Source organism: Echiichthys vipera (assembly GCF_963691815.1).
Source record: "Echiichthys vipera genome assembly, chromosome: 4".
Lineage (NCBI taxonomy): Eukaryota > Metazoa > Chordata > Actinopteri > Perciformes > Trachinidae > Echiichthys > Echiichthys vipera.
In genome coordinates, this window is record NC_139829.1 from 24269943 (window position 1) to 24295677 (window position 25735).

Below are 25735 nucleotides of genomic sequence, written 5' to 3' on the forward strand. Positions count from 1 at the left end.
AAGCATAAATGTTTATTTTATTGGCAATTTCATAACAAATGCTGAGATTCCGTGTTGAACAAATCCTCTTATTCTTTTTTAAAATCGACAAAACAAAAAGTTATTTTACACACACACACACACACACACACACACACGAACACACACTATTGACAACCTGTTTGACATTACCATTACATATCCAGTTTCACAATAACATTTAACACTATATTTACAAATCCTGCGTCTAATTTAAACAAGAAGAACTCTGTGGTTGTGCATCTTCAAAGCATCAGTTGAACAAAAGGCAAAGTTGGAAATGTTTTCCTCTTATTTTTTTGCTCTTTTTAACAGTAGAGTGGTTAAAAGGCAACAACGTCATTGTCCTTCAGAGGATCTCTCAGTCACGGTCAATCATATACTCACACAGTTACACACACAGAGTCACAGATAGGTACTTATCATTGCAGTGGGGGAGCCCTGCTCACATCCAAACACCCTTTAAAAGATAACATACTGTAAGTCTCAACACAAAGCCTTATACCTTACAGCTTGTATATAATCTGTATGCATTTTGCTGCTCACTACTGTACAGTCAGGGTACCAACTGTGAAAAGGCAACCTGTATTGTATCTAAAGTTTTGGCAATAATGCACATGAAAAGATTATGACTGAGGCAGATGAAAGATAAAACATTCAATTCTGTTTGAGAAAACGACAAAAAAATAAAAGTAATATATAGGTATATTTGTGCTGCACATGTGGCCAGCACTTGAGACACCATCACTGTGAAGTGATAAATACAAATATGAGATAAAAGATCCAGTAAGTCCATGTAGGAATCCATAAAAAGGTGCTTAAAGTCTTCAGTTGTACAGCTGCACGATGATCAGAGGAGGTTTTCCAGTTAAAGATTCAGTTGTTACAGACATCAACAAAAAAGCTAAAAGAGTGGGTTTTTTGTATGTTACAATTAACTATTATGATTTTGACTGCAAACTACCATATGTCTATATAACCATTTAACTATGTATGGCAACACCGGTGGTTTGCATAAAATCATCTTCATAGCTAACACACCTAACCCAATGGCTCTGTTTGACACATTCATTTTTGGCTTTTTATTGTTGTTTAATTCTCAGATGCAATGGCATTTATTTTCATTACTTCCCTTTGACCTGAGCTTGTCTAATCCATCTTGTTTAATTTTCTGTTCCAATCGAACGTGGTCTCATTTGAGGGACAATGCTATTTATTTTCATAATTTCCTTCTGGCCTGTGTGTATCTAATGAATTGTGTTCCGTTTTCAGACTATCCAATTCATTCGGTTTCCATCTACTACATAATAAATAATAAGATTGGTAGATGGGTGTTAAAGGTTGCTTTGGGCTTGTGTTTTTTCTGTTCCAAGATAAACAACTGTGTTATTGTAAAGCTCCATTTGATCACTTTGGCTGATAAGGCAAATTGTGTCTTTAAAAGGAAAGTGCATTGACTCATACTTACATATACACATGCGCACACACACACAGAAAAAAAAATCACAAAATATACTCACCACGTTCATAATAAAATACCTTCTCTCCACTTGAAATTGGTAAACATCCTTGCCATTGTTAATAAATTAAAGGTTCAGCAGTTCACATTCATCAGCTGGTTGTGTGTGTTTTTGTATCTGTGTGCAAGAGTGTTCTGGGTAGCTGAGTTGTATATTTCACATTGGTCATTGTAGTCCTGTGGCTTTTTTGAGTAACTCCAGGTCTTTGCGCGTTTGAGTTGCAGGTGGCATACAGCCGTATGCCTCCAAACCCAGAGGCAAGTACCGCTCCTGCAGCCCCAGGATCTCATCCCCCTGCCCAGCTTGTAGCAAGACCCACGGAGGGGGTGAAGAACCGCCCTGGAACCCCCAAAGTGCCAGACTCTCTGCAGTGAGAGGTAGCAATGAAAAAGAGACTTTGCCCCAAAATACAGTAACTAGACGGACAAAAAAAGGATAAACTAGTTAAGTGCTTCACTAACCTTTACTGTGCAGATCGGCAGCTTTGGCCATACCAAAGGAGACCAAATATGGTGCTACATTAACCAGGCCTTCTGGTTGACCTCGTGTTGCCATGAGCACTATAGACCTGTTGAAGAAAACAAACATGTCTGTAAATTAAGCAGTAATGTGCATAACTTCCCTACACTGAACTGCTGTATATTTATACTAACTAGGTAATTATATCTCAGATTTTCACAACACTGATTGTCCATCCTCAAAGCCAGAACAAACGAGACTACGTGAGGCTTATGAACTCTTGGACTTAAGTCTGTCCTCTGCACTTTTTTACTGATGTCAGTCTTTTAACATGCTGCCCGGTTTTAACGATTTGTTTCTATTTATTATAGGCTTTAGGTTATTATTTATTATTTTTAGCTACAACATGTTATTAAGTCTTTATCAAATTTTGTTCCATTGTCATTCAAACATGTCTGAACGTGTTTGAATGACAATAAACTAAACTGAAACTGATTTCAGAAATTCAGATGTAGTGGTTTTATCTTATGTTCCCGGGCTCACCTCTTTGGTATTCCAGTTTTAAGAAACTGTTCCATCTTGGCATCCATCTTGGCAAATGAGGTTTTCTTGGTGACCTTCCCAGAGCAGGCATCCACCGAGACCAGGAAATACCCAGGCTGAGAGAAGGGCATGGTCACCTCATTTACCTGGCAGGTGACAGGAAATAAAATATGTTAAATAAACCCTGATTCACAAGTTCAAGTCATATAGATAAGATAGAAAATGTGTTAATTGTTTTTGTCGTTAAGGTCTGACATGCTCACAGTGATAAAGGAGCTGTTATCTCCTCTTTGCTGCTCTTTACTGCTGAGAGACTTGACTTGTGTCTGGAGGTAGGTGGTCCATGGCTCACTGGAAAACACAAGCTAAAACAGAGACATTGGTCATCAGTTGTGGCTTGTGGTTTAAGCCGCTGAATGGAAGTCATCAGGTGAGGCAAAAACATACCTGTTTAGCACCACAGCCTTTGCAGGGTTGTGTATTGAGGGCCGGCATAGGCACCACTGCTGAGGGCATCTTAGAGTACTTGGGGTAGGCCTTGGCTGTACAGTTACAGGTCTGTTTGGAGGACGTTGTGGCCATGACTTTCACTCTTTCGCAGCCTTTTACTGAACAGTAGCTGTGACCTTCACGCCCATGCCGGGCCCGAAGGTAGAGCCACAACAAGCTGTTTGTGGTGGGAGGACAACAGGAGAAACAGTTAACGTTAAATAAACGTTAGGAAATACCAGAGTCTCAGAGAGACAAAAAAGGATGAAAGATCGGCAAGTTTCAGACCCAGCCATGGGTCTTCGTAGGTCAATGCAAGTCAGGATTAAGTCAAACTCTTTAAGCTTTACACACTCCCTTTTTTAGCAAACTGCAATAGAGAGGGTTTGATTTTGTTTGTTCTCACCCAACAGTTCGGTCAAAGAAGTACTTTCTCTCCATTTGCCTCTTCTCCAGCTCTGTAAGGGATGACACAGTGCCGTAGTCTGTGAGGTCATCAAATGTGTTGCTTTGTCTATCATTGATGTCGCCCATAATCTGAAATGTTGTATCTGATGGGTAACAGAGTCCCACCAGCACCCAGTCATCTCTGAGTGAGAGAAAGAGAAAGAGAGAGGGATGTTACATTACACAGGGCTTCCCCCAAGACCATTTAGAAGCAGTAAGAAATTGACACTGGTTTGTTAGCTCAGAATAGTTCTGTTGTGATCAATACAAAAGAAATTGATGATAAAACCTAACCTATTACATTGATGGTTTTATCGTTCTATGGCTTTTTCAGAGAAAAATATATTCTATTTTTTCTATCAGAATTGCAAGATTTTAGCAGGCGTGGTCACACACAGACATGCAAACTGACTCTTGTTACTCACTTGTCAAAGTTGATGAGAGAGAGGACAACCTCTCTGGGCGCAGGTCCACTCCAGTGCAGAGTGTAGCTCTTGCTCATCATCAGGATGGGTTGGTACTGCTGAGACAGCGCTCCCTGGCTGTTAATTCCCCTAAGTACCAGGGGAGCATTAGGGTATTCATCTCTGTTGATGGATAAACTGAGGCTGGGAGCTCCCTGGGTCTGGATGTACACCTGAAGGAGAACAGAATGTGGTGGAGTGCAAGGGTCAGGAAGAGTACAATTTTTTTTTTTTGAAGGACACAAGGACGAGAATGGGGTGAAGACCCTGACATGCTGTACCTGAGAGTAGCGGCCGCTGCAGATCACTCCATTCCACTGGGACATGTTCACACAGCCAGGATGTTGGATCAGATAATTATCTGCTCTGCCGACGTAGGTGTCTGTGTAGCCCGTTACCGACCCGTCCACATCGTGAAAGATGGAGTTTTTGTCACCGTCCAGGTCGTTCTCTTCAAACCACTGCCCAGGGCGTCCAAAGAATGTCCGCAGACCCACCTGAGGATGTTATTTAAAAAGAGTGTTGTGAATGCCGCCATATGCATTTTAGCAATATGTATAAATCTGGGATATAGGTCAGTAACTTTCTATAAAAAAAATCTAATTTGCTGGAAGTGTCCTATATCCTGACAACAGAAAGTTTGTAACCGAGTCGAACCAAAACAAAGGACAGCCGACCGGCCCAACAAATTTTCTCCTGTCACAACTAAACAGTGCATTGACATATTTTTCTAAAAAACACTTTATGCAATAAATAGGCGATACATTCACATAGTCTTGTTTCATATTTGATCAGCTCTTCCTAGTTTTACAGTTTGATCGGAGTTCACAAGTTCACGAGTTGTGGGTCGCAGTGAAATCTTGCTGGTGCCACTAGAAACACACAGGGAGCAGCGGGTTGAGGCAGAGGTACATGGTTTTTTCATAGATTGTCTGTCTCATTGTGCTGTCAGGATATTATGACAGTTTCAGCAAATATGAGAAAAACTTATTGTCTATAAAAAGTGAACTACTTCAGCTTTAAGTACCACTTCAGGAACATATTTGTTACGGAGCGCTGTCTGGAAATATTTACTGTATGTGTAAGATAAGTATAACAATGACACTGTGGTTTAAGACATACGAGTTAATAAGTGGAAGATACATAACTAAACCATTTGATCTACATTTTTTGAAAAGTCAAAATAAATAAAGGCAGTGCACTGTACTATAGGACCACAAGATGGCACCAGTGAGTTACAATGGTTCTTCCGTATGCCTGACTGAAAGGAGTCCCCTTTTTTTTCTTCTTTCTTCTGTCTAAGATGCTTCAAACAACTGCAAACTCCATGACTCTGACAGGAGTTGTGATGTAATCAATATAAGAAGACAGTTATAGAGGTGAATAACAAATAGGAGGAAACAGCCAGACCCAGTGTACCAAGAGAATGGGCACAAAGGGAGGTAGAAAAGGTAAAAACTAAGAAAAAGAAAAAAAATGTCAATCCAAGGAGTTTTCACAACTACTGTATTTCCAACAGCAGTGAATCTACAGACCAGAAAAAAAACACAAGCAATAAGCAAAAATAAAGAGGAAGGAAGAGAGAATGAAAAAAGAGCTGACCAAAATACAATGTTTGAAAACAGGACCATAGGAGTTACATGAACCCAAGTCATATGGCCAAACAAGACAAGCTGGCAGTGTAACATATACCTAATAGTGTCAGTTGTTGGCTGTTATGAGCTTATTAAAGGCAGACCACATTTGAAACTTGACAATATGGTTTAATACTGTAAATATGATGTATGTGAGCGTAGGATTGGACAGCTCTGTGTTGACCCTCAGTGTTAACAGATTTTTTTTTATGTAATTTGTTTAAGCAATTTCTATATTAAAACAGTAACTGTATAGTAGTGTGCCTAGATGTCAAAATAGATTTTTGCTCACAGTGGAGTGGAAATTGAGCTGGGACAGGTTGTTCCGTGGGGTGAGCTGCCAGGTGTTCTTTAAGTTGAATCCAACTGCGCTTGTATAGCGCTCGGGTGTGGGGATGTATCCACGAAATGTACTCTGTGTAAGCCGCACTGGACCATCATAGATCTGGAAACCTCGGATTGGGAACGTCCTACAGAAAAGAGAGAAGGGGAAAACCCGCGCTCAGGCAAGACAAATTATGGCAATAAATAAATGGAAGAAAATACAGATGAAGTAAACAGAGTAAAGGGACCATCATTCAAATAGATGACCACAGGTTTTAGTCAGGGACTGGCTACAACCCAACACTTCAAAAGGAGTTTCAGAGGAACATGTTATTAAAAACTCCAATACATTACAGCCAGGCCAAGAGTTCGCTAGAGAGCAGGATGTCAACTGCCTCTGACATGACATGCTCCATAATTCTTGGTCATATGGGCCTCGAGACAATTTTACAATTCCAAAGGTTCCCTCAAAAATGACTTCCACTATGTTAACATTAGTGATGTAGACATTATGGTCGATGTAGGACAGGGGGAAACTTAATGTGAACATGTGTTTATAGTAAAAACTGACCACTCTCTCTTAGTAAAGAGGATCAGAGGGGACAATTATACATTTTCCAGTGCAAGTAGTGTGTCCCACAAAATAACAATTATTGTTTATAGATATGGAAAAAGTTAAGACTGATGCTCTTAGATAATAATTATAACGCATGTAAAAAATAATGCAATTACTGTTAAAAAAAAAAACCTTACGTAGCTTTAATTAAAGGATCAAAATAACCATTAGTTTCAGTGGCTCTATCGCCTCTCTATCTGTCAGCGGCTCTGGCAGTAACCACAATGATGATAGACAACTGGGCCGAGCCAAATGTCACAGAGTGGTCAGGAAGCCTGTAAAATGATTGTAAAGTTGTACACAGTGGCCACAAACCTAAACCCTAGTTCTTTAGACTAAAAAAGGCAGCCATTTGCCAGTGTCTTGTTTTTGTTACTCTCCTCTTGTATAACAATCTCTGTAATGAGAATGAAAAACAAGAACTGCAAAGAGACCCTGAGGGGACACAAAGCTCAAAACTCTCATTAGGATTCTCCACTTGATCCGACATGGAATTACAGCATGGAGAGACTCTAAAGTCCGGTATAAGGCATTGTCAGGGAGACACAAGTAATGCAAAACATCCCAGGTGTTATAAAACATCTGTCTGGTTTACCTGTCAATAGGAGCACTATTAGTGAAATCTTCATATGTTCTAAAGATAGTCAATAATGCAAAATGATAGAAATAAAGGAAGGTAATGGTGACATCTATCTGAAATTAATGGGAGATCTGTGCCAAAAAAAACATGAAAAAATTATCCTTGCTCTTAAGTTATCAAATGCTACAATGAGTAATCCCTTTCTACGAAACCACGTAAGTGTTGCCACCACAGTTTTTCATAAACTGCCTAAAATATCAGTGGAGGAAGTCAGTCAAAACAGAACTTCCTTTCACAAGTCTACCTACCGCTTAAAGCAGCTGTGGCAGCCTCAGCTGTACATCTGTCCAGCTACCTGATTGCCTCGCTGGCTCCCTCTTCCTTGTTTGTTTTTCCCAGCATATTTTTTTCTACGCAAACTCCTCCAACGCCATCCCCAGCAATTCCTGAGAAAACTCCTGAGTTTTGCTTTTCCCTCAATTCCTCACATACAGTATATCTTTCCTCCCTTCTCCTTTCAACAGTTTATTCTCCACTCTTTTTGCCCCCACTCACCTGTTTCTGGGCAGTGTCCTCATCTTTGCATCAGTCCCACCTAAGCCCCAGTATTTATTCTGTCCTCCGTTGGTCCCTCTGTTCCTGCTTTCACCCACAAACAGAGACTGTGTCACCTCCTGGCTGGAGCCTTCATCCTTAGGGTAACTGCCATCACTGGAGAATACATGCACACATACAGAAATTACAAAAAATGTTAGTGCATAGTTTTCCAAAAGGTATGAATGAAAGGGGGGAACTAATGTCACTGTGAATCAGGAAGGAAATACTTTACACATGAAAGTTTCAGTGTTTGTTTTTTGTTCAGTATCTATTAATCACATATGGTGATCACAGAGGTGAAAAGCAAATATTAAAGTATTTCATAGTACACACCTGGCAAAGGACAATCCCACTCCATTGTCTGCAAATCTATTCAGATAAAGGACATTTGTGTTAGTCATACAAAATGTCTGTTATGGTATGTCTGAAATGCCAGATTAAAAAAAAGAAAACACTGAAATGTACAATTTAAGTTTTTGTGCGGACACACAATTCATTCATTTTTCAGAAACATTCCATTCCTCAAAAATCTCTGACATGAATCACATCACACCCTATGAGTCGTCTCACCCAGAGTCCTGGATGATGATGTCACCTCCCCGTATCCACGCTCCTAAGTCGTTGTTCTTGAAGGAGATCAGGGTGTCAATGACTGCTGCCGCCCGCGGACGGCTAGGGTCAGCATTCTGGTGTGGTCGGAATCTGACAAACACAAGTATGTTTTAATATTATCCTTGTGTCTTTCCATTTACTAAATTCCTTACTTCTTAAAGCTTTCAGCCGTACCACTATGTCAAGACTTATTATTCCCCCAACATTTTCCGCACATGTGGTCCTCATGAAGGCATGAAGATGAATTTAACCAATTTAACTTTTGGAGGATTCTGAGTGACTAATAGACCTGATAATCATTGCGTCATCATACTATAAATCTGCACAAACATCCTTCATAACTGGACTTAACATCTAAAGCCCCACTGTCAATCTCTAGAGACTTCAGGCTGCAATGCTTAATGCTCATTGCCTCCCGCAATGCACACGGGGGGTATTGCAGAAGAGGACACAGTGTTATTAAATACAAAAGAGTCTATTCCAAAGGCAGCATGACCGTGCCTGGAAAAGTCTTTTAGATTAGGAAATATATTGTGTACAAACTGAAAGGAGATTTGTAGTCTTCAAAAATGGACAGGGCTTATCCTCTATCCTCTTGGGCTTTTCCAGCCTAATTGTAGCACTCAATTCAGATCAGAGCTCTTCTTCAACATAAGTCTTTATGCTCTGGATAAATGAATATCCAGACATTTTATGGAAATCTGTCTGCTAGCTTTTCATAAAGCATGGACCAAAGTGTTGGTCAAGTGTTAGTCGAGGGGAAATATTAACCTAAATGTGGCAAAAGACGAGAGGGTTAGAGCAGAGGTTCAAAAAATCATAAAGAATTATTTAGGACAGTATCCAACATCCTTGTCCTAGAGTTTTTTTCAATCACACAACACAAGTATCCCTTTCTCTCATGAAATTTTAATACTTAGTACACATTTTAACATTTAAAAGACTCCCCCCTATACCTCTGCACACACATACACATGAACAGAGCGTGGCCAGCAGTCTCAGTGGACACGTAAGATTTTTTCCATCTAGTAGAGGGCTGTATTTGGGTAGGGAGAGTGGAAACTCTATCTGTGAAGCCTTGTTTTCTCTGTCAACACAAACCTTCCACTAAAATGCAGTAACAGAGTCTAAAGCCATCTATCTATCCCAGTCAATGGCCATATCCTAGAACATATAAAGCAGGAGGCTATAAAAAACTTAATTCACAAACAGTAACTGACAGTGGCATTAAAAAAACACATTAGTAAACCACAAATACCATAATATTTACATAGCGTAAATGCACACCATGATGCATATGATTACCGCTGATAGTACACAGTTATACACTTGGAGCAAAGACATGTACAGTATAGAGTACAAGTCAGTTGTAAGACCCTAACCAACTATTTGAGATGTCCAAAATGATAAAAGACACGCTTGAGAGCAGTCAATGTCCATTTACACATTATAAATGACAGAATGTATACTCCCTCAAAATGTAAAATTATTTTGCACACACATACACACCTGGCACTGTTATCCAGACACAGGTATTCACGGGGGTCGGCAGCACTAGCATTGGTGGTCTTCACTCCTTTATCAATGAACAGCCCTGCCTAGGGAGATGAAAGGTGTGATTACAGTGAGACCCTCTACAACTATACATAGAGATCCATGATGGGCCCCAGATCTATTTCTGCTGGACTGACATAAACAGGACTACTCGTATATATTAAAAAAGGTGGGGACTGAGGTAATAATAAATGCGCTAAATTTAAATTCTGGCCCAAAAGAGTTATAGAGTCATTGCAGCACAGGGTAGTGCGGAAAGTAGGAGAGGTGGCAAACCAAATTTCTGTGAATCATTTATAATGTGTATGAAAACATAGTGTATGTTTACACAGTCCATAACACATGGATTAGTTTTGTATGTTTAGAAAATGAATTGTAAAATAAATTATAGGGAAAATGGTATGTCTGTGTGTCTTATGTATATGGAAACATGTGCTCTGAGTTGGTCCTGATGTATAAGCAAGGTATAGTCTTAAACCTCTGGGCTCCTTCCTCTATAAGAGAGGCTGCTCTGGTCAGACTGAACAAAGAACTTACAGTTCACCTGCCCGACTTCTGTCATTACACAACAGAGCACTATTGTAGAGCCTAGGTGTGTGTGTGTGTGTGTGTGTGTGTGTGTGTGTGTGTGTGTGTGTGTGTGTGTGTGTGTGTGTGTGTGTGTGTGTGTGTGTGTGTGTGTGTGTGTGTGTGTGTGTGTGTGTGTGTGTGTGTGTGTGCATGCATGTGTGTGTATGTGTAATAAATTAAATAAGCAGAGAATTATGTACAATGTTTTTTAACAAGTTATAAATACTGCAAAACAAAGAAGCAGATACCTGGAGCGTGACCAATAATAGTAGTTATTATCAGGTATCAGCTACAGTGATGATACCTTAAAGTTGGAGTGTACACGGTTGTTGTAAAAAATTCCCAGAGGAGTGAGTTCTGCCTTGGTCTCTGGTACCAGCCCATGAGAGTCTCCGGTGGAAGAGCTGTGGAACACAAACCATATGCCAGCATCCTGGAACAGGAAGGAAGAGAGATGAGGTGATAAATCATGTTCACGGTTCAGCTGGGCAACAGCAGGAATCTCATTATCTCCGCTAATACACAAAAACCCACCCACGTCATCTGTAGGTGGAGCGTTGAAGTAACATACAAAAACCAGTATGTAGAACCGGGCAGGATGTCATACTACATGTGAGAATAAGCCAGGCGTAGGAGTTTATATGAGCTCAATAGTTCATAAGAGTTTACTGTTCAATAGATATAGACAGACAACCTTAATAGCACAAGGATGCCTCCTACTGATATTTAGTTGTTTATGCCAAAATGAAAAAGAGACAGGATGAGGGATCCTTGTCTCACTATGTTATTGCATCCCTCTATCACACACTAAAGCCTGTTAAATCCCATTTTATTGGACGGATCAATTTGTTATGAGCATTTTCCATTTTCATTGTGTAAAGTTCAGGAACACCAAATCCATAGCAGCTTCACATAATATGTTACATATCATAAATCAATAAGGGGCTCTTTTTGTTAATCATTCGTTTATATTAATCAATTAAAAGTTGAAGCCGTTTTCTTACATAACTCTGAAGTTATTACCTGAGATCCAGCAGCTGCATTGCTGATGAGATTGTTGTTGGGGTTGGCAATCCAGAATGTTGAAACTGCCCTGGAAAACACCCCCACCACAAACAAAGACAAAGACAAGGACACAGACAAGCATTCAGAAAAAAATATATTAAAATGGGCCGTGCCTTGGCATAAGAGAGGCTAAGACTAATAAGTAGAAGATAGACATCAAAGAATCATGTGATCTTTTAAAATTCCCTCAATAATCCTTCTCTCCAACATAAACCCTGGACAGGGACAGCTCTGCCAATACTCACAGACGTGCACACACTGAAACTACTAGAAGCAGGCCTTACTGTTTCTCTCACAGGGGCATTTTTCTTGTTCTTGCTATGACATAAAAACATCCCGTGGAGAGTAGCGGTTGTTATTACATGGATAAAACCACCCTGCCAATATCTCTCGCGCACACTATTACCAACAACAGTATCTCTTTCACATGGATATGGACCCTCTGTCTTGTTTCAGGGTATGTCTACACTATCAACAGGTTTCCCACACAGACACTTAACTGAGAGTCAAAGACTTTAACGTCAGTGTGGGAGACTTAAACGTGGCACAAATAACTCATGTTGATTTGCTGTGCAGTGATTTCATAGATTAGACAGTTGCTCCGTGTCTACTTTTATCCCTTCCCTAAATATCAAGCTACTTTAAAGTCAAGATGTTGGCTTATTCACAGCTCTATGGGCTTGGCAAGGGCCTTTGCAGTGTCTCATTGACTATTATCTGTCATTACAATTATACTCAGTCTTGTGCTTAATAAGACCCCAGGGTGTTTGAATTGCAGCTGTTGCTGGTGGAAAGTTTAGGCATCTTATTTTAAAGGATACTAAGAAAAAGCATATTTCTCTTAAGTGCAATAAAAGAAGCTTTGTGAAGAGTAAAAACCACACTGTCAAATCAAAGTGCAATGTACTGATGTTTCTGAGATGATCACTTTAAACCTGTGTGTGTACTTACAGAGCAGCAATGGATCTGTGGCAGACATTAAAACTGTCAAGTAGGGCTGCCCCAAATAGTCGACCAAGCATTGATCAACCAAAAAATTATTAGCAGACCAAAATTTCATTGGTTGATTGTTCGCAGGAAAAAAACAAAACATTTGGAGCGGTATTGGGCCTAAAAGGCTGGAGGGCTTTTAATTTGAAGGGCCGATACAGGAAGTTGTGACACTCACTCACTGTCAGTTTGTTTTTAACACAGGTCCCTTGGCTGTACATCCCAGTTAGGGTTAGACAGTTAATGAAATAGCCAATCATGTCGGGAAAAAAGTCTAAAATATGGGATCACATTAAAGGACAAGGATAACACACGAGAAGGTCACATGCAAACTTTGCAAGAAAAACTTCGCCTCTCTCTCGTCCAAGACTAACATGACTTACCACCTTAACATGTAAGTAACGTTAGCCTAGCCTAGCTACCTGCCGATGGTCCAACAGTCTATTATCAATTTGACTGATAATTTGAAGTCGACTAATCGCTCTACCTACCACTGGTCAACCAAGAAAATCCTTGGTTGGGGGCAGCCCTACTGTCAAGACAACAGAAATCACTGTGTTGTGAAAGTGAAGGACCCAAGCTGTTGCTTACCATTGAAATACCATTGAAACGGTGTGCATACAATGGTAAATAATTAAATATCACCAATGACGTAATTCTACAGTATTGTAAAGTAGGAAAGCACATGTTGTTATCCAAAGTTCTTGACTCGCAGTGGTAGTTGAGCAATGCACTGTAGCTATTCATTGACATGCCCTTTAGGGTGGTGCAGAACTCTTGCTGTCTTTTATCAGTTTGCTCCACACTTTTATATCCAACCAGAGACACACAATGTCATAATTCCTATTCCTTACTTGCACTCTGTGCTGGGTGAGGGAGTGTAGCCCTTGTAGACTTTGTCCTTGATGCTGGTGCAGAGGGTGTCATTGCGGTCAGTAGGCAGCAGAGTCCCGGGTCGAGTCAGCAGGCCAAGGTTGTGATAGAAAGTATTGCGCTGCTCGATCCCATCCTCAAGGAAGAAACAGTGACCCAAGGTATCATAGCCTACAGTGTTCTTCACCTGGATCAAAGAAAGAAAATACATACTATATCCGTTTAATGGCATTCTTTTTTTTTCCAAGAAAGAGGTAGTAGGCACCTAATGGAAATATGCAGACAAATCCTGGTAAACAAGGGGGTTGAGACAACATTTTTACTCCATCTTGGAATCATCAACAACCCACAGGAAAATACAGTATGCTCCAACTACTGGATGTGCTTGCCACCGTAAATGCTTAAAATTCCTGAAATAGTTTAGTAATAGCTACTGGGACTATTTATTTGTTAAACCCATCTGAAGCTATGTAGAGAATAAATGTATGAAGAGAGCTGTCAAATAAGCACAACAACACAATATTAACATGGTCATTGTGCAAGAAGGGAAACAGGAAAAACAGCGGAGTCAAACAATGTTATCCAAAACCTTGTAAATTCCATTTCCTCAATGTAGCTTGGCAGAATGCTTCAAAGGACAATGGTTAACCCATCACTGATGTCAAGAGGCACACACACACACACACACACATGCACGCACGCACGCATGCACGCACGCACGCACGCACGCACGCATGCACGCACACACACACGCACACACACACACACACGCACACCAAAGAAAAGGGACCAATTATAAATGATTGCACCTCTTTCTGAAGGAAGATTTTAAGAGTGATTAAGGAAAAGAAGGAGAGAGAGTGGAAGAAACTAACTAACTTACCAGCAAACCATTGGTGGCATGGATGGAGAGGCAGCGGGAGAAGGAGTGGTGTATGGAGAGTCCATCCACATAGGTTGGCTCCCAGTAGCCTCCCTTCTGGTCCACATCCCCGCACTTGTGGAAGTGTAGGGGGTAGCGGCCTTGCTCGCCCTGCTGGCCCATGTTCTTCAGCTCCACATGGGACAGATGCACTGATGAGAAGTTACCAAAGATCTGGCGATGTGGGAGAGAGAAAACAAAGAAAGGCCAGAGTGGAGGATAAGTCGCAAAAGAAAGGGCAATTTAAAAATTGATCAAGCAAAAACAATGAGCTAATCACACTGGCCTTGTAGAGGGCAACTCAAGGTTCATATTATGCCACAAAAGCGGGCGAACTGTCTAACCACCCCAGGTCTAACTAAAAGGTAGTTCTATAGTATGATTCTCGGTCTATGATCCCACTGGGTTATGAATTAAAGCTCTGTTGGCATCATGCCCCAGTGAGTCAAACTGTGCCTAAAACCACTGATGTTCCTCTTGATGAATAAGAGATGTGAGTTATAGAAGCATAAACTAAAAGCTAAACACACGCCGGGATGCACACATGCTAAACACAAATGGGAGAAGGTAAAGTTAAACATGTCAACAAACAATGCATGCAATACAAATATGCTGTACAATGCTCCCTTGGAGGGTTTTTTGTGGGTATGGCATAATCCACACAGTCTGGTTCCTGTTAAGGAGGTATTGGTCAATCCTTCCAGCTAACTGTAACTCACTCACATACAACCACACATATCCACACTCAGTAATTGTGTAGTATATAGTTTCTATAATATTTACACAGTACATTTATACACTGTATGCTGCAAATAATGCCTCAGGACAAACACTTGCTATATATATATACATAAAAAGACATGTATATGCATGAGTTCTTGCATTCACATACGTATTCTCACAAAGAGACAGACACGACTTCCATAAGTGTTAGCTCTATGTCCTTTTGAGAGTTGCGTGAAAAATAGATTGAGAAAATATGCAGTGGTGAGTGCTGTGTGTGACGGCTCTTTTGTTGAGGTTAGTTAGGGGGGTGGGGAGGTCAATCATTTTAGAGGCAGATTGTGTAATATAGGTCAATCTGTTTTTGTTGGAGACACTGAATGTGGTACAAAAAAGCTGATGGAAATTAAAAAAAAAAGAAAAGAAATATAGAGTGTCTTTTTTCACCACAAAGGGGGGTCAGTTACATAGCGCATAAGGAATGTTACTATGTGCTGGCCACCAAACTTAATAAAATCGCACCATCATGAACCAAATCAGTGAACTCACTGCCTACATAGAAACCCATGTGCATATTTTATATAAAATAAAAAAAACATTTGACATGTAGAGGCAGGGAGGAGAAAACAGAGAGAATAGGAGTGAGTGAAGTAGTAGTGCTTCACATAAACTGAACTAGGAATGAATAACCCCTCTGATTTAGGACGGCGTATAAATATAGAATGTATGAACACTTTAGCTCTGCAGTGTGGAAACTGTCACATGGATTACTGCAGCCACTGGGACCTTTGATGAGAATGCAAAGTCATGCTTAAACATGCACATACATCAAAAAATGCAGACATAAAGCAGCTTAAACAAGGGCCTGTGCTATAAAACACACACACACACCTTAATGTGGCCTCCATAGGTGTCGTGGCTGTAGAACTGGCACACGTTGTTTCCGTAGCAGGAGTTTTCCATTTCTCCGTGGATGAGAATGTTTCTGGAGAGCAGAGCCACTTCGGCACGCATGTCGACACCATCTATGATCTCTCCAACATGGTTATACTGAGGCTTCCCTGGGTAGAAGAGAAAGGGAGATTCTTGGTCATAAGCTACAACTAGATGAAAATTGAATCTAGGTGCCCAATTGGACAAAACCTGGAAACTGTAAGCCATTACTTTGTATGATTACCAATGTCAATCATGGCTTTCCATCTCAAATAAAGCAGAAAAGAACACTGGAGGAAACTTCATTTCATTTGGCTGAATAACATAACACAATTTGGCTTTAAATCACATTGGAACCTTTCTCGGGTCATACTGAGACTTAAACTAAACCAAGGCATTTTATTCGTGGAAATAGTTTACTACCAACGCCCCAAAACCAACAAACCAAAATAATAATAGACATGTAAAAGCTAAAGAAATCAAATACATATGAAACACAAATGGATCAGCTCTTCGACGATGAGGAAAGTACCCGATCCCACAGGGTGCAGCAGCCAATGATAACTCTTAGCAGTAATCCAGCTGCTCAGCCCTTCTTCACAGCCGCAACACAAAACTAAGCATGCATACACTAATAAACCGATCTCTCCAGGAAGGGAGTTGCCGTTTGTTGACAACAGAGGGTTGAGATCAGGAAACATGTCTGATAAAGAGATGGACAAAAAGTAGATAACAGGTTGTTGGAGAATGAACTTAGAGGAGCAGAAGAATGTATGTATGTAGGATGTGAACTAGAGGCGATGTAGCTAAATCCATGCAACCATTGTGGTTATTATAAGACGAGATTATTATGAAAACATGACATTTTTTTTCAATAACCTAACTTTACCATAATAGCTGGACAGGAAATTAGATCTCTGAGGACTTCAGGATCAGTGGCACATCTGTTAATCACACTTGACCATGTCTACGAGTTTTCTCATAAGCTTTTTAAAATTAAATATGTCTGTACTGTACATCCCATATACCTTTAAAAAGACGCATGCACGCACGCACGCACGCACGCACGCACGCACGCACGCACGCACGCACGCACGCACGCATATCTTTTTCACCTTGTATCCTGACCTGCCTGCTGCTGCAGTGAGAGCAGGGCAACAGGGTAAACTCTTCAGCTTGATGCATAGAATAGTCTGTGCTGGCAACTACAATCTGTAGCCCAGGTTGCCAGGTCTGTTTCACTTCATCCTGCAGGTTCAGCACCACCTGGTCCCCAGCATCCACGTGGAAGCCTGAGATGGGGAAACCTGGGGGGAAGGGGGGCACAGCACTTTATTTCAAAGAAACTAAAATAGTAGACTTAATAGAACAAAATTCGGATGCGTTTTTATTGTCTTATATATATATATAAGTTTATTATACCTAGCCATACAGGATCTTATGAAGGCTCTCTTCAAGTAAGAACAAAAAAAGTAGCAATTTATAGCACTAGGTAAATAGTGATTTAGAGCCTGGCTTCTTAATAGCTCAATAACAACTGAGATATTGTGAAGCAAAGAAAAATAATCTGTTGTGGGCTATATTAACCAAAATAATCATGTTTAGACCGTTAGATAACCCCAGGAAATTATCATTTTACAATTACTATGTTCCAAAGTAAAGTTGAGTCACTGTCAAAATGTAATTTACAAGGTGTGGGCATGTACGGCAGCAGTAAATAAAGACGGTGGGTGTGCAGGTGCCTCACCAAAACCACACACACGCCACAAACACACAATTACATCTGCCTGAAAACCTGGTATTTGTCATCACGGCACGGTCACATAAAGTGTCACCCACTCCAGCACAAAAATGTCTTTCATGTTCACATGATTGATCGGTAAAGCCGTTGGCATGTGGTAAACCTCATTCCTCAACCTGCCACCTTCTTCCAAACCCTTTACCACTTCAAAGCTAAAGAAACTGTCCATATCACATGAACAGTGTTTATGTTACTGAAACCCATAATTGTGAATAACTAGTCAAATACCATCAAACTTAGATTACGCACACAAAATGACAGAATGCATGAACTAAGCACTGAAATAAATGGCAGATCGCTATATAATTTCTTATTATGTTCAAACTGGTTTTGAAACTGACACCATCATAAATTGTTTCTCACCATTCTTCCACTCGCTGTAGGCGATGACTGAGAAGCCCACTCCATCCACGGTGGTGAAGGTCCGTCTTGCCAGCGCTCTCCCTCCTGTGTCGTGGTTTTCGTGCTCCCTAACGTCCTCTGAGCATGACGCGTTACCCCCACCAACAACCGAGACCAAAGCCCACGCCTGTCTAGAGAGACGGGAGGGATGACGGGAAAAGTGAAAGGGACAGAAAGGAGATGGAGTCATTTTCAGAAGGTAAATAAATGTCATTAAGTTTCACACATCTGTATCACAGAACAAATGATCCAGTACTGGGATCTTAGTTTGTTCATAGACTCTTTGGATGATGAAATGAATAAGTGAAGTGTGAACTAAAGTGCTACTGCAAACCCACTGTCAACACTCATTACTGGTTCATTTTTACATCACTTATTTCAGCTTTTACCTGGTTCACACTTCTGCGTTCACACAGACACACAAATAGCAGCGATTTAACCCTTTATCAGGCTCGCTGAGAGTAAATGGTACTTCATATAGCCTATTTAATAATAGTCTTGCAATTGCTGTCAAATGTTTTTAATGAGGATAAAAATTCATACCAAACACAACATTATTAGTGACAGACGACAATAACTTGACACTCACTGATAACACTGAAAACCGATGGTAGCTTTTAATCAGGCAAGCGATTAAGAAGAACGTATTCTTATTTAGAATGGCGGCCTAGCAAGAAGGAGGCAACACCAATGAAAACCATTGAAAATGTCAACAGTGCATGAAAATCAGGTTTTCATAATATCTTCCAGATATAACAGCTGGTCATATAAAGGGTGTGATCTGAACAGTATATTAAAGTTTCTATGTATTCGAGTGTCTGCGTGTGTCAGGCATCGGGATAAAGATGTGCACACACAAACCTCTTCCACTGACACTTACGCGGCATATCTTTAAATAAAGATTACAAGTGTCGTTGGTGTAATGCCAGAGGGCAAAATACCTAGCCTGGAGCAGGCAATTAGGAAAACTAAAAAAAAAAAGGATATCAGAGAAGTCGAGGGATCATAAAACTTAGGACAGGCAATATCATATAGCTCAGAGGACTAAGGGGCCTGCCATGTCCCAGACTTTATTCAAATCCAACTTTTTTAAACTTTTGCTCCAAGTCCTCCCTCCTCCATTCATTGCACACTGTCTTATGAAGCAGGAATGTCAAAAGATTTATTTCAAATGAGATTTAAAATGATGATTAAATAAGGAGAGGCTGAAATCATTTGAGCAGAGGAGCTTGAGGGTGGGGATGAAGATGCCTTTGAGGGCGTATGACCTAAAACGAGACAGTGTACTGAGATTTGCAGCCTTGGATGTTTCAAATGTTTCAAATTTCCTCAGATTCTAGTGAATGACTTATTGCTTTTTTTGTTGTTCAGCTGTAGCTGAATACATCCAAACAAGTTAAGAGCCTTTTTGCTATTTATGGATGTAATATTTTAAGACCATTGTGCTAAACTATGGCATAAGCTTTGAACATTATATCAACAAAATCTGACCTCGACGAAATGACCATCTCACATTATATAACCATTCAGTAGCCTGGAGAGGTATCAAGCTCAATTCCATTCATTGTTTTATGATGGATCTGCAGTAAAGCCAGCAGCTTACTGCATATTTGAACACAATACAAAAGCAGGTAAAGTAAAACACTCAATTTACTCCTTGGAAAACTATCTTTGGAGTAACTAAATCACAAAAAATAATCACAGAATCCCAATTTCTACCTCCATAGTCTACTTGAATTTTGTCAGCAGTTTGTGTTGCTATCAACACGAACATGCCCCTCTCTGATCATTATAATTGCCTTCACTGGCATAATCCCAACCTAAACACGTATTCTTGAAGATGAAAGAGCGCCTGTGCCATATCACTGCACACCCCACTGACACACAAACAGGATCCATCTGGGGATCCACTGTCATTACAGCCCCAGTGTGTGACTTTCTGTGTTCAGAAAGAGTTTCCACTGTTCCCTTTTGCCACATCCTTAATTTGATGTTCACCAGAACTTTAACAACCTCATTGTTTGACTGGAAAAAGCGAATGTGTGGAGCATAAAAGGTGAATTCACATTAGACCGGCGTGAGTGCTCACATGACGAAGATTACAGGGGTCAACTGACACGAGGCAGAAGCCAAGGCATTCATGTATCTGTGGCAGGAAGGGCGGTTGAGAAATTCAAAGGTTGTTGGGTAATGTGCTTGTTTGTTATGGTTTATTTTACATCAGGTATACGCTGGAGATCACAAGGGGTGAAAGAGGTTCATGTAGCATACCAATGGGCACTGGTGCAAAATTACAAAAAACTATGAAACAAAACAAGCACCACATTGCGCTCCCAAGTATGTTGCAATCTGTGCTTTTTGTCTTCAACACGCCATAACAGCTCTCAAACTGATCTACCGGTACACTTCATCGTAATACTCAATTCTATAGGTCGGATGCCTTTGCCACCCAACTCTTTAAGCCTAAAATCACTCAACCTAACATTATGTGACTTTAATGAGACATTAAACTGCATGTTGTCTCATAAATGTGTGCTATGTGCTTCCTCCTACCACAAGCAAATCCACATAAAGCTAAGATAAAAATCACCACTCCAATAAACGTTGATAGGATTAGAGGAGAGTGCACACCGTTAACTTACGGATATACACACACACACAAGCACCTCTGAACACACGTAACACTGGGCTCGAAAATCTGACCCATTCGAGGGAATATGCGTGGAGGCTTGGCACCCACCCCCACAGGCGAAACGTGACACTGGAGAATCTCGCGTAGCACTTGGCTTTTCAGTCAACCAAGCATCAAACCAGGCCAAGCGACACATAACTCAGAGTGAAATGCTGCCTTTAGACTTTCCATTTAAGAAACTCATGTGTGTATATGTGTTCGAGTGGTGGTAACAGAAGATCTAATCTGTCATGTAGAGTTAAAATCAATCCTCTCACTTTATGGGCTAAAAGAATGCATAAGCCCACATGAACAGAGGGACACTCAAACCTCCAGTATATGTCCGTTAGCGTAATGAATAACAAAATCTCCTGAATCGCCACATTTTGCACAAATCCTGGAAACTCAATGACCGTAACCCCATTATCCTGTACATGCTTCCTTTTCTGGCAGAGCATTATATAGAGGAAACACAGAGGATACAGGAAGAGAAATAACTAGGAACGATTCAAGGGAACAACCCCAAATGAAAAGAAAGATACATGAAAGAGGACATAATTCCAGGGAGGATGGACATGGAACCAAATGCTGTTGTTGTCAGTCCAAGTAAGTGAGAGGTCTTACTTTTGTGGATAAAACAAAGAACACATAAACTGGATTTATCAGGCCAAGGAGACCTGGAATACACAAAAAACTCCCAAAGACTTGCACAGACAATGCACACCATGGGGAACCAACACAAACTCTGCAACACAGCTGAGACACAAACACACTCACACATATTACGATTCAGTTTGACAACAGACACACTCACCAGGGCAACATCATCAATCAATGTGTATTTTCAGTATTTGATTTGAAAAATTAAGAATTTAATAAAAGTCTGTTAAACCATTCCCATATTCATAAATTACCTGTATTTGAGATCATAGACAAAGCTGCTGCCGAGCTTCTCTTCAATGGCTTTCTTAGTTTCATCCAGAAGACTTTTCACAGCTGAGTCTCCTACAGCGAGAGTGACAATGCGGCCCACCGGCAGGGTCCGCAGCAGCTGGGTGAGCCGCCGACTGTCATTACGAGACTCATGCGTGTCGAAGCGTTCAGAGAATAGCACCGCAGCTGTGTCTTGGTCCACCACACGCAAGTTGATGCCTCTGCTAAAGTTCCGCTGAAAGGCGTAACCTCCTGTGGCCAGACCGGAGGCTGGGACACTACGGGTCAGCAGAGACCAGGAAACTCTCTCACTACCATGAAGCTCCAGAGTCCCGCCGCTCATAACACCTATGAACTTGCGACCCATGCCGGGCACTTCAGGGACTGCCTTGTCGTCAGAGCGGCCCAAGAGGGCAACGGTGGCACGAGAACGGTAGCGACATTTGGGAGCACCAATGTGAAAGGCTCCACCATCTTCTATAAGGATGTGACGAGTTCTTAAGGTTATGTTTTTGGAGCCATCAGCGTTGTCTCCAAAAACGACCTGACCTGTGAAGAGCCAGAGAAAAACAAGTTGTTTTGTAGTGTACGTTACATATACACATCCGTAAGCTGAACTTGATCTGCTGAAAAATGTCACTTCCCATTTTTAATAAACTTGAAACCATCAATGTTACAACTCAAAATGCATTTGTGCATCTTGATGTGCTTACCTCCAGACTGGATGGTTAGTGTACGGAAGGTAGCAGAGGCATCCAATCTAAACAAATGTCCCCTCCTAACAATGACATTCTTCTCTGGCTGGTGGCCTGGGTTCCAGCTACTAAGGGATGGGTTGTGATCCGGACAGTTCTCTGCAAACATGACCAATCAGTGACAAATTACAGAACCTCATACTTCTCATAAGATGGGGATAGGAAAAAATACACACACACTGTATACTCATAACACTGACCATCTAACACATCTCCACTCGTGAGACTGAAGACGAGGATGAGAGTGAGGAAGAAAGCCCCGATGGACACTCCAAAACAGATGAATGTGTTCTTTCTTTGTTGGAGGCTCTGAGCATGCTCCCTGCGCTGGTTCTCCTCTGACAGGTTGAAAGTAGCCGGTCGCTCTGGCGGCGGGCCGTGGGGTTTTATCGGTGGTGGCGGCGGAGCTTTGGCAGGTGGTGGCGAGCGGACTGGAGCCACGCGCCCGGGGACATAACCTGGAGACCTCTGGTGGTTGCCGTGGGGTGGAGCCACAAAGACTGGGAAGCGGCTGGGGCCATCACTCGTCGGCATGGTATACGTGTCTGCTAACTAAAAGGATAAAAAATTACAAAGTTGATTCACTGAGGACGTTTTTTAGGGTAAAAGACTGAATACAAATAGATTTACTTATCATCTGTCACATCCAATTTTATATTAACCTGAAAAACAAGATGGGGCAGCCTGTGAAATACATTCTTTTTAAAGGGAAGTTACTGGTTTGTTTTTCGTTGAAGTAGGTAAAATCATAAAAAGAAGTGTCGTGGGATGAGACAAAAAGGAGTGTATAAAAAAAGAGGTCAGAGAGAAGAGGTTAAGAAGGAGGAAGAACACAGTAAAAAAACACATAAAAAGAGAGTAAAAACAGTAGGAGGTAAAGGAAGAAAAAGGGCGGATTCTGGGGAAACAATCTATAACTGAGAGCATCTCACTCGTGACCCTCCATGTAAAGATCCTTGGTGTCTTGAAAAAAAAGCTACGAATCTATCTAACAGTCAGCTAATTCTAGGGCTGTTTTGACTCAGGCGGAGTGACATTGGTTTGCTCCTGTCCACGGCAACGAAGGAGGTTGTGAATAATGGATCGCAACATTCCTCAGACTATGCTAACACAGCCAAAACAGATGGCACCAATTACAGTGGGGAAGGAGGAGAGTGCGCCAGCTTGAGCCTACGCTCACTGGAGGGATCCACAGCTATGGACCCACACGCACACACATTCAAAAGGTCATACGGACACACACCTGCACACACAAACACACAGGGGTGAAGGAAATGACACTGCAGAAAAAAAGGCGTCAACTGCACTTTTCTTTAACACAAACACCCTGCACCACTGAAATAGTATTACAGCGTGCAACTGTAGGTCTTCATAAACAAAAAGTCAGCAAGTTCAAGCTTTCACAGGTCAGATTTTCACCACATGACTTGATGAATGATCCAGTTTGTTTTAAGAGGTTGTTAAAAGCGCAAAACTGCAACAATTGTCCAAATGAGGCTCCTTTAAACCACACTGACCCTGAAAGTGGTGAGTTTCAGACTGTAAATCATCCAAGAGTGCTTCACAATCACGAAGATGTGAACAGACTCAGACACGTTCCTGTGCCAATCCACAGACACACACAACCGACCATTGTTTTGCCAAGCCAATTAGTCACCATTTTAGCCCAGAGCACAACAAACCTCTTCAACTCATAAACAAAGCAATGTACAATCAAGGGCTGCTTGACAACGGCTCAGTGATTTAGAGAGGCCGCAATATAAGCTAGGCCCAACAGCAGCTGTTTCACCCACTTCAACCTGAATCATCCCATTACTGTATCTTTGAACCACTCTTTGAAAGACTTTAGAGCTGAAGTGTTATGTCATCAAGAAAGGCATGCTGATGACTCCTTTTAGATGTTTAAAAATTTCAAGGTCTGTGCCCCGGCATCAGACGGACTCAGTGGGAGCCCTCTGATGGGATGATCCCCCAAGGCATCAGTTTATAACCCTATCTCAGGGTATGTTTTTATTCACATTCCTAACCATAAAAGAGAGCCAAAGTGGTCCTGCTCCCCAGCTACTGACCAGTCAGGGAATAATGAGTTGTGGACTCCCCTTGGAGCTTGAGTTAACTGGAAAATACACTCATCACAAAGGCTGCAGAGCCACTCATGTATTTCCTAATAATCAGGGACTCAATCACTGCCCCCTCACACACACACACTCTCATATTTTCCTGATTTCAGAGCTACTGGATATCAAACAGATGTGGGGGGAAACACTATACTCATCAGCTGTAATATTAGTTACTTTGGAAATATACATTGGCAGTGAAACAAACATTAAGCCACGTGTTCTATACATTAACTCAAAACTATCAGCCGATCACAACTCGTATACCACTTGGAGAGACTACCACACGTACAGTATAGTTAGTGTAGTGAGTGAGTTGGCCCGCAGTGAATGGTATATCGCGGTTAAATCAAGTGTGTTCATTACTTAGCGTTATGTTGACGTGTGGGCTTGTTTTGGCCGGAGTGACTCCTCTCTAAACGATAAATAAACATTTTAACGTTATTATGTTTTTTAAAAGTTAGTCTCTCACCGACATCACAAAAGAGAACTAACGTTAAAGGTAAACACAGAGCGCACGTTATGCAGTATGTAAACTTAAAAATATTAAAACACATTTTCTGAGGCTTTTCTCCACTTTGACAGTTTGTAGCTATGGGTTACACGTAACGTTAGCAACACATTGCACACAACTTTAACACATTAACGGCTCGGACACATAAAGAGGGCATTAGCAACTGTCACGTTTTACTAGCTTACTAGCGTCTTCACAGGAAAACTCAAAGTTCCACCGGTAAACCCTCCTCTACCAACCCCAGCTGCGGACGGACAGACACGGACACAAGCGGACCGACGGGACTGTGAGCTCGTACCGTTGCTGACTGTCCTGCTCCTCTTCGGCTCTGTCCATTCGCTCTCAACCGAACCGTGGAAACAAACGCTGACCCGGTGCCGGTGAGTCCAACGAATAAAAAGTTCTCACCCTCTCAAAGTTTGCTTTCCGTGTCCCTTTTTATATACTTTTTCTTCACATGGTGTGATTTTTTCTGCTGATGGGCTGTCGTCCGTCCGTCGGTCAGCCCCCTGTCCCACCGAGATGAAACCGGGCGGAGAGAGGAAGTGATGATGCGTTCAAACTCTATCGGACAATCAATACACGCTCAGAAACACATGACATTTGTAG

The 25735-nt window shown here is 41.3% G+C and overlaps 1 protein-coding gene across 1 annotated transcript; it reads right to left on the minus strand.

Annotated features, from left to right (window-relative positions):
* Positions 1-25561, minus strand: cemip2 (cell migration inducing hyaluronidase 2). Its single transcript, XM_083911996.1, has 24 exons — positions 25425-25561; positions 22696-23047; positions 22454-22594; positions 21722-22289; positions 18098-18267; positions 17049-17240; positions 15892-16061; positions 14239-14451; positions 13337-13542; positions 11451-11520; positions 10732-10860; positions 9813-9901; positions 8262-8393; positions 8025-8060; positions 7650-7805; positions 5867-6044; positions 4222-4437; positions 3902-4113; positions 3436-3618; positions 2988-3207; positions 2804-2905; positions 2541-2686; positions 2000-2106; positions 1-1903 (listed from the first exon to the last, which is right to left on the minus strand). Exons 2-24 carry the CDS (start codon positions 23027-23029, stop codon positions 1704-1706), a joined length of 4170 nt encoding a protein of 1389 aa, XP_083768122.1. The 5' UTR covers positions 23030-23047; positions 25425-25561; the 3' UTR covers positions 1-1703.
* Positions 25562-25735: the final 174 nt, after the last annotated feature.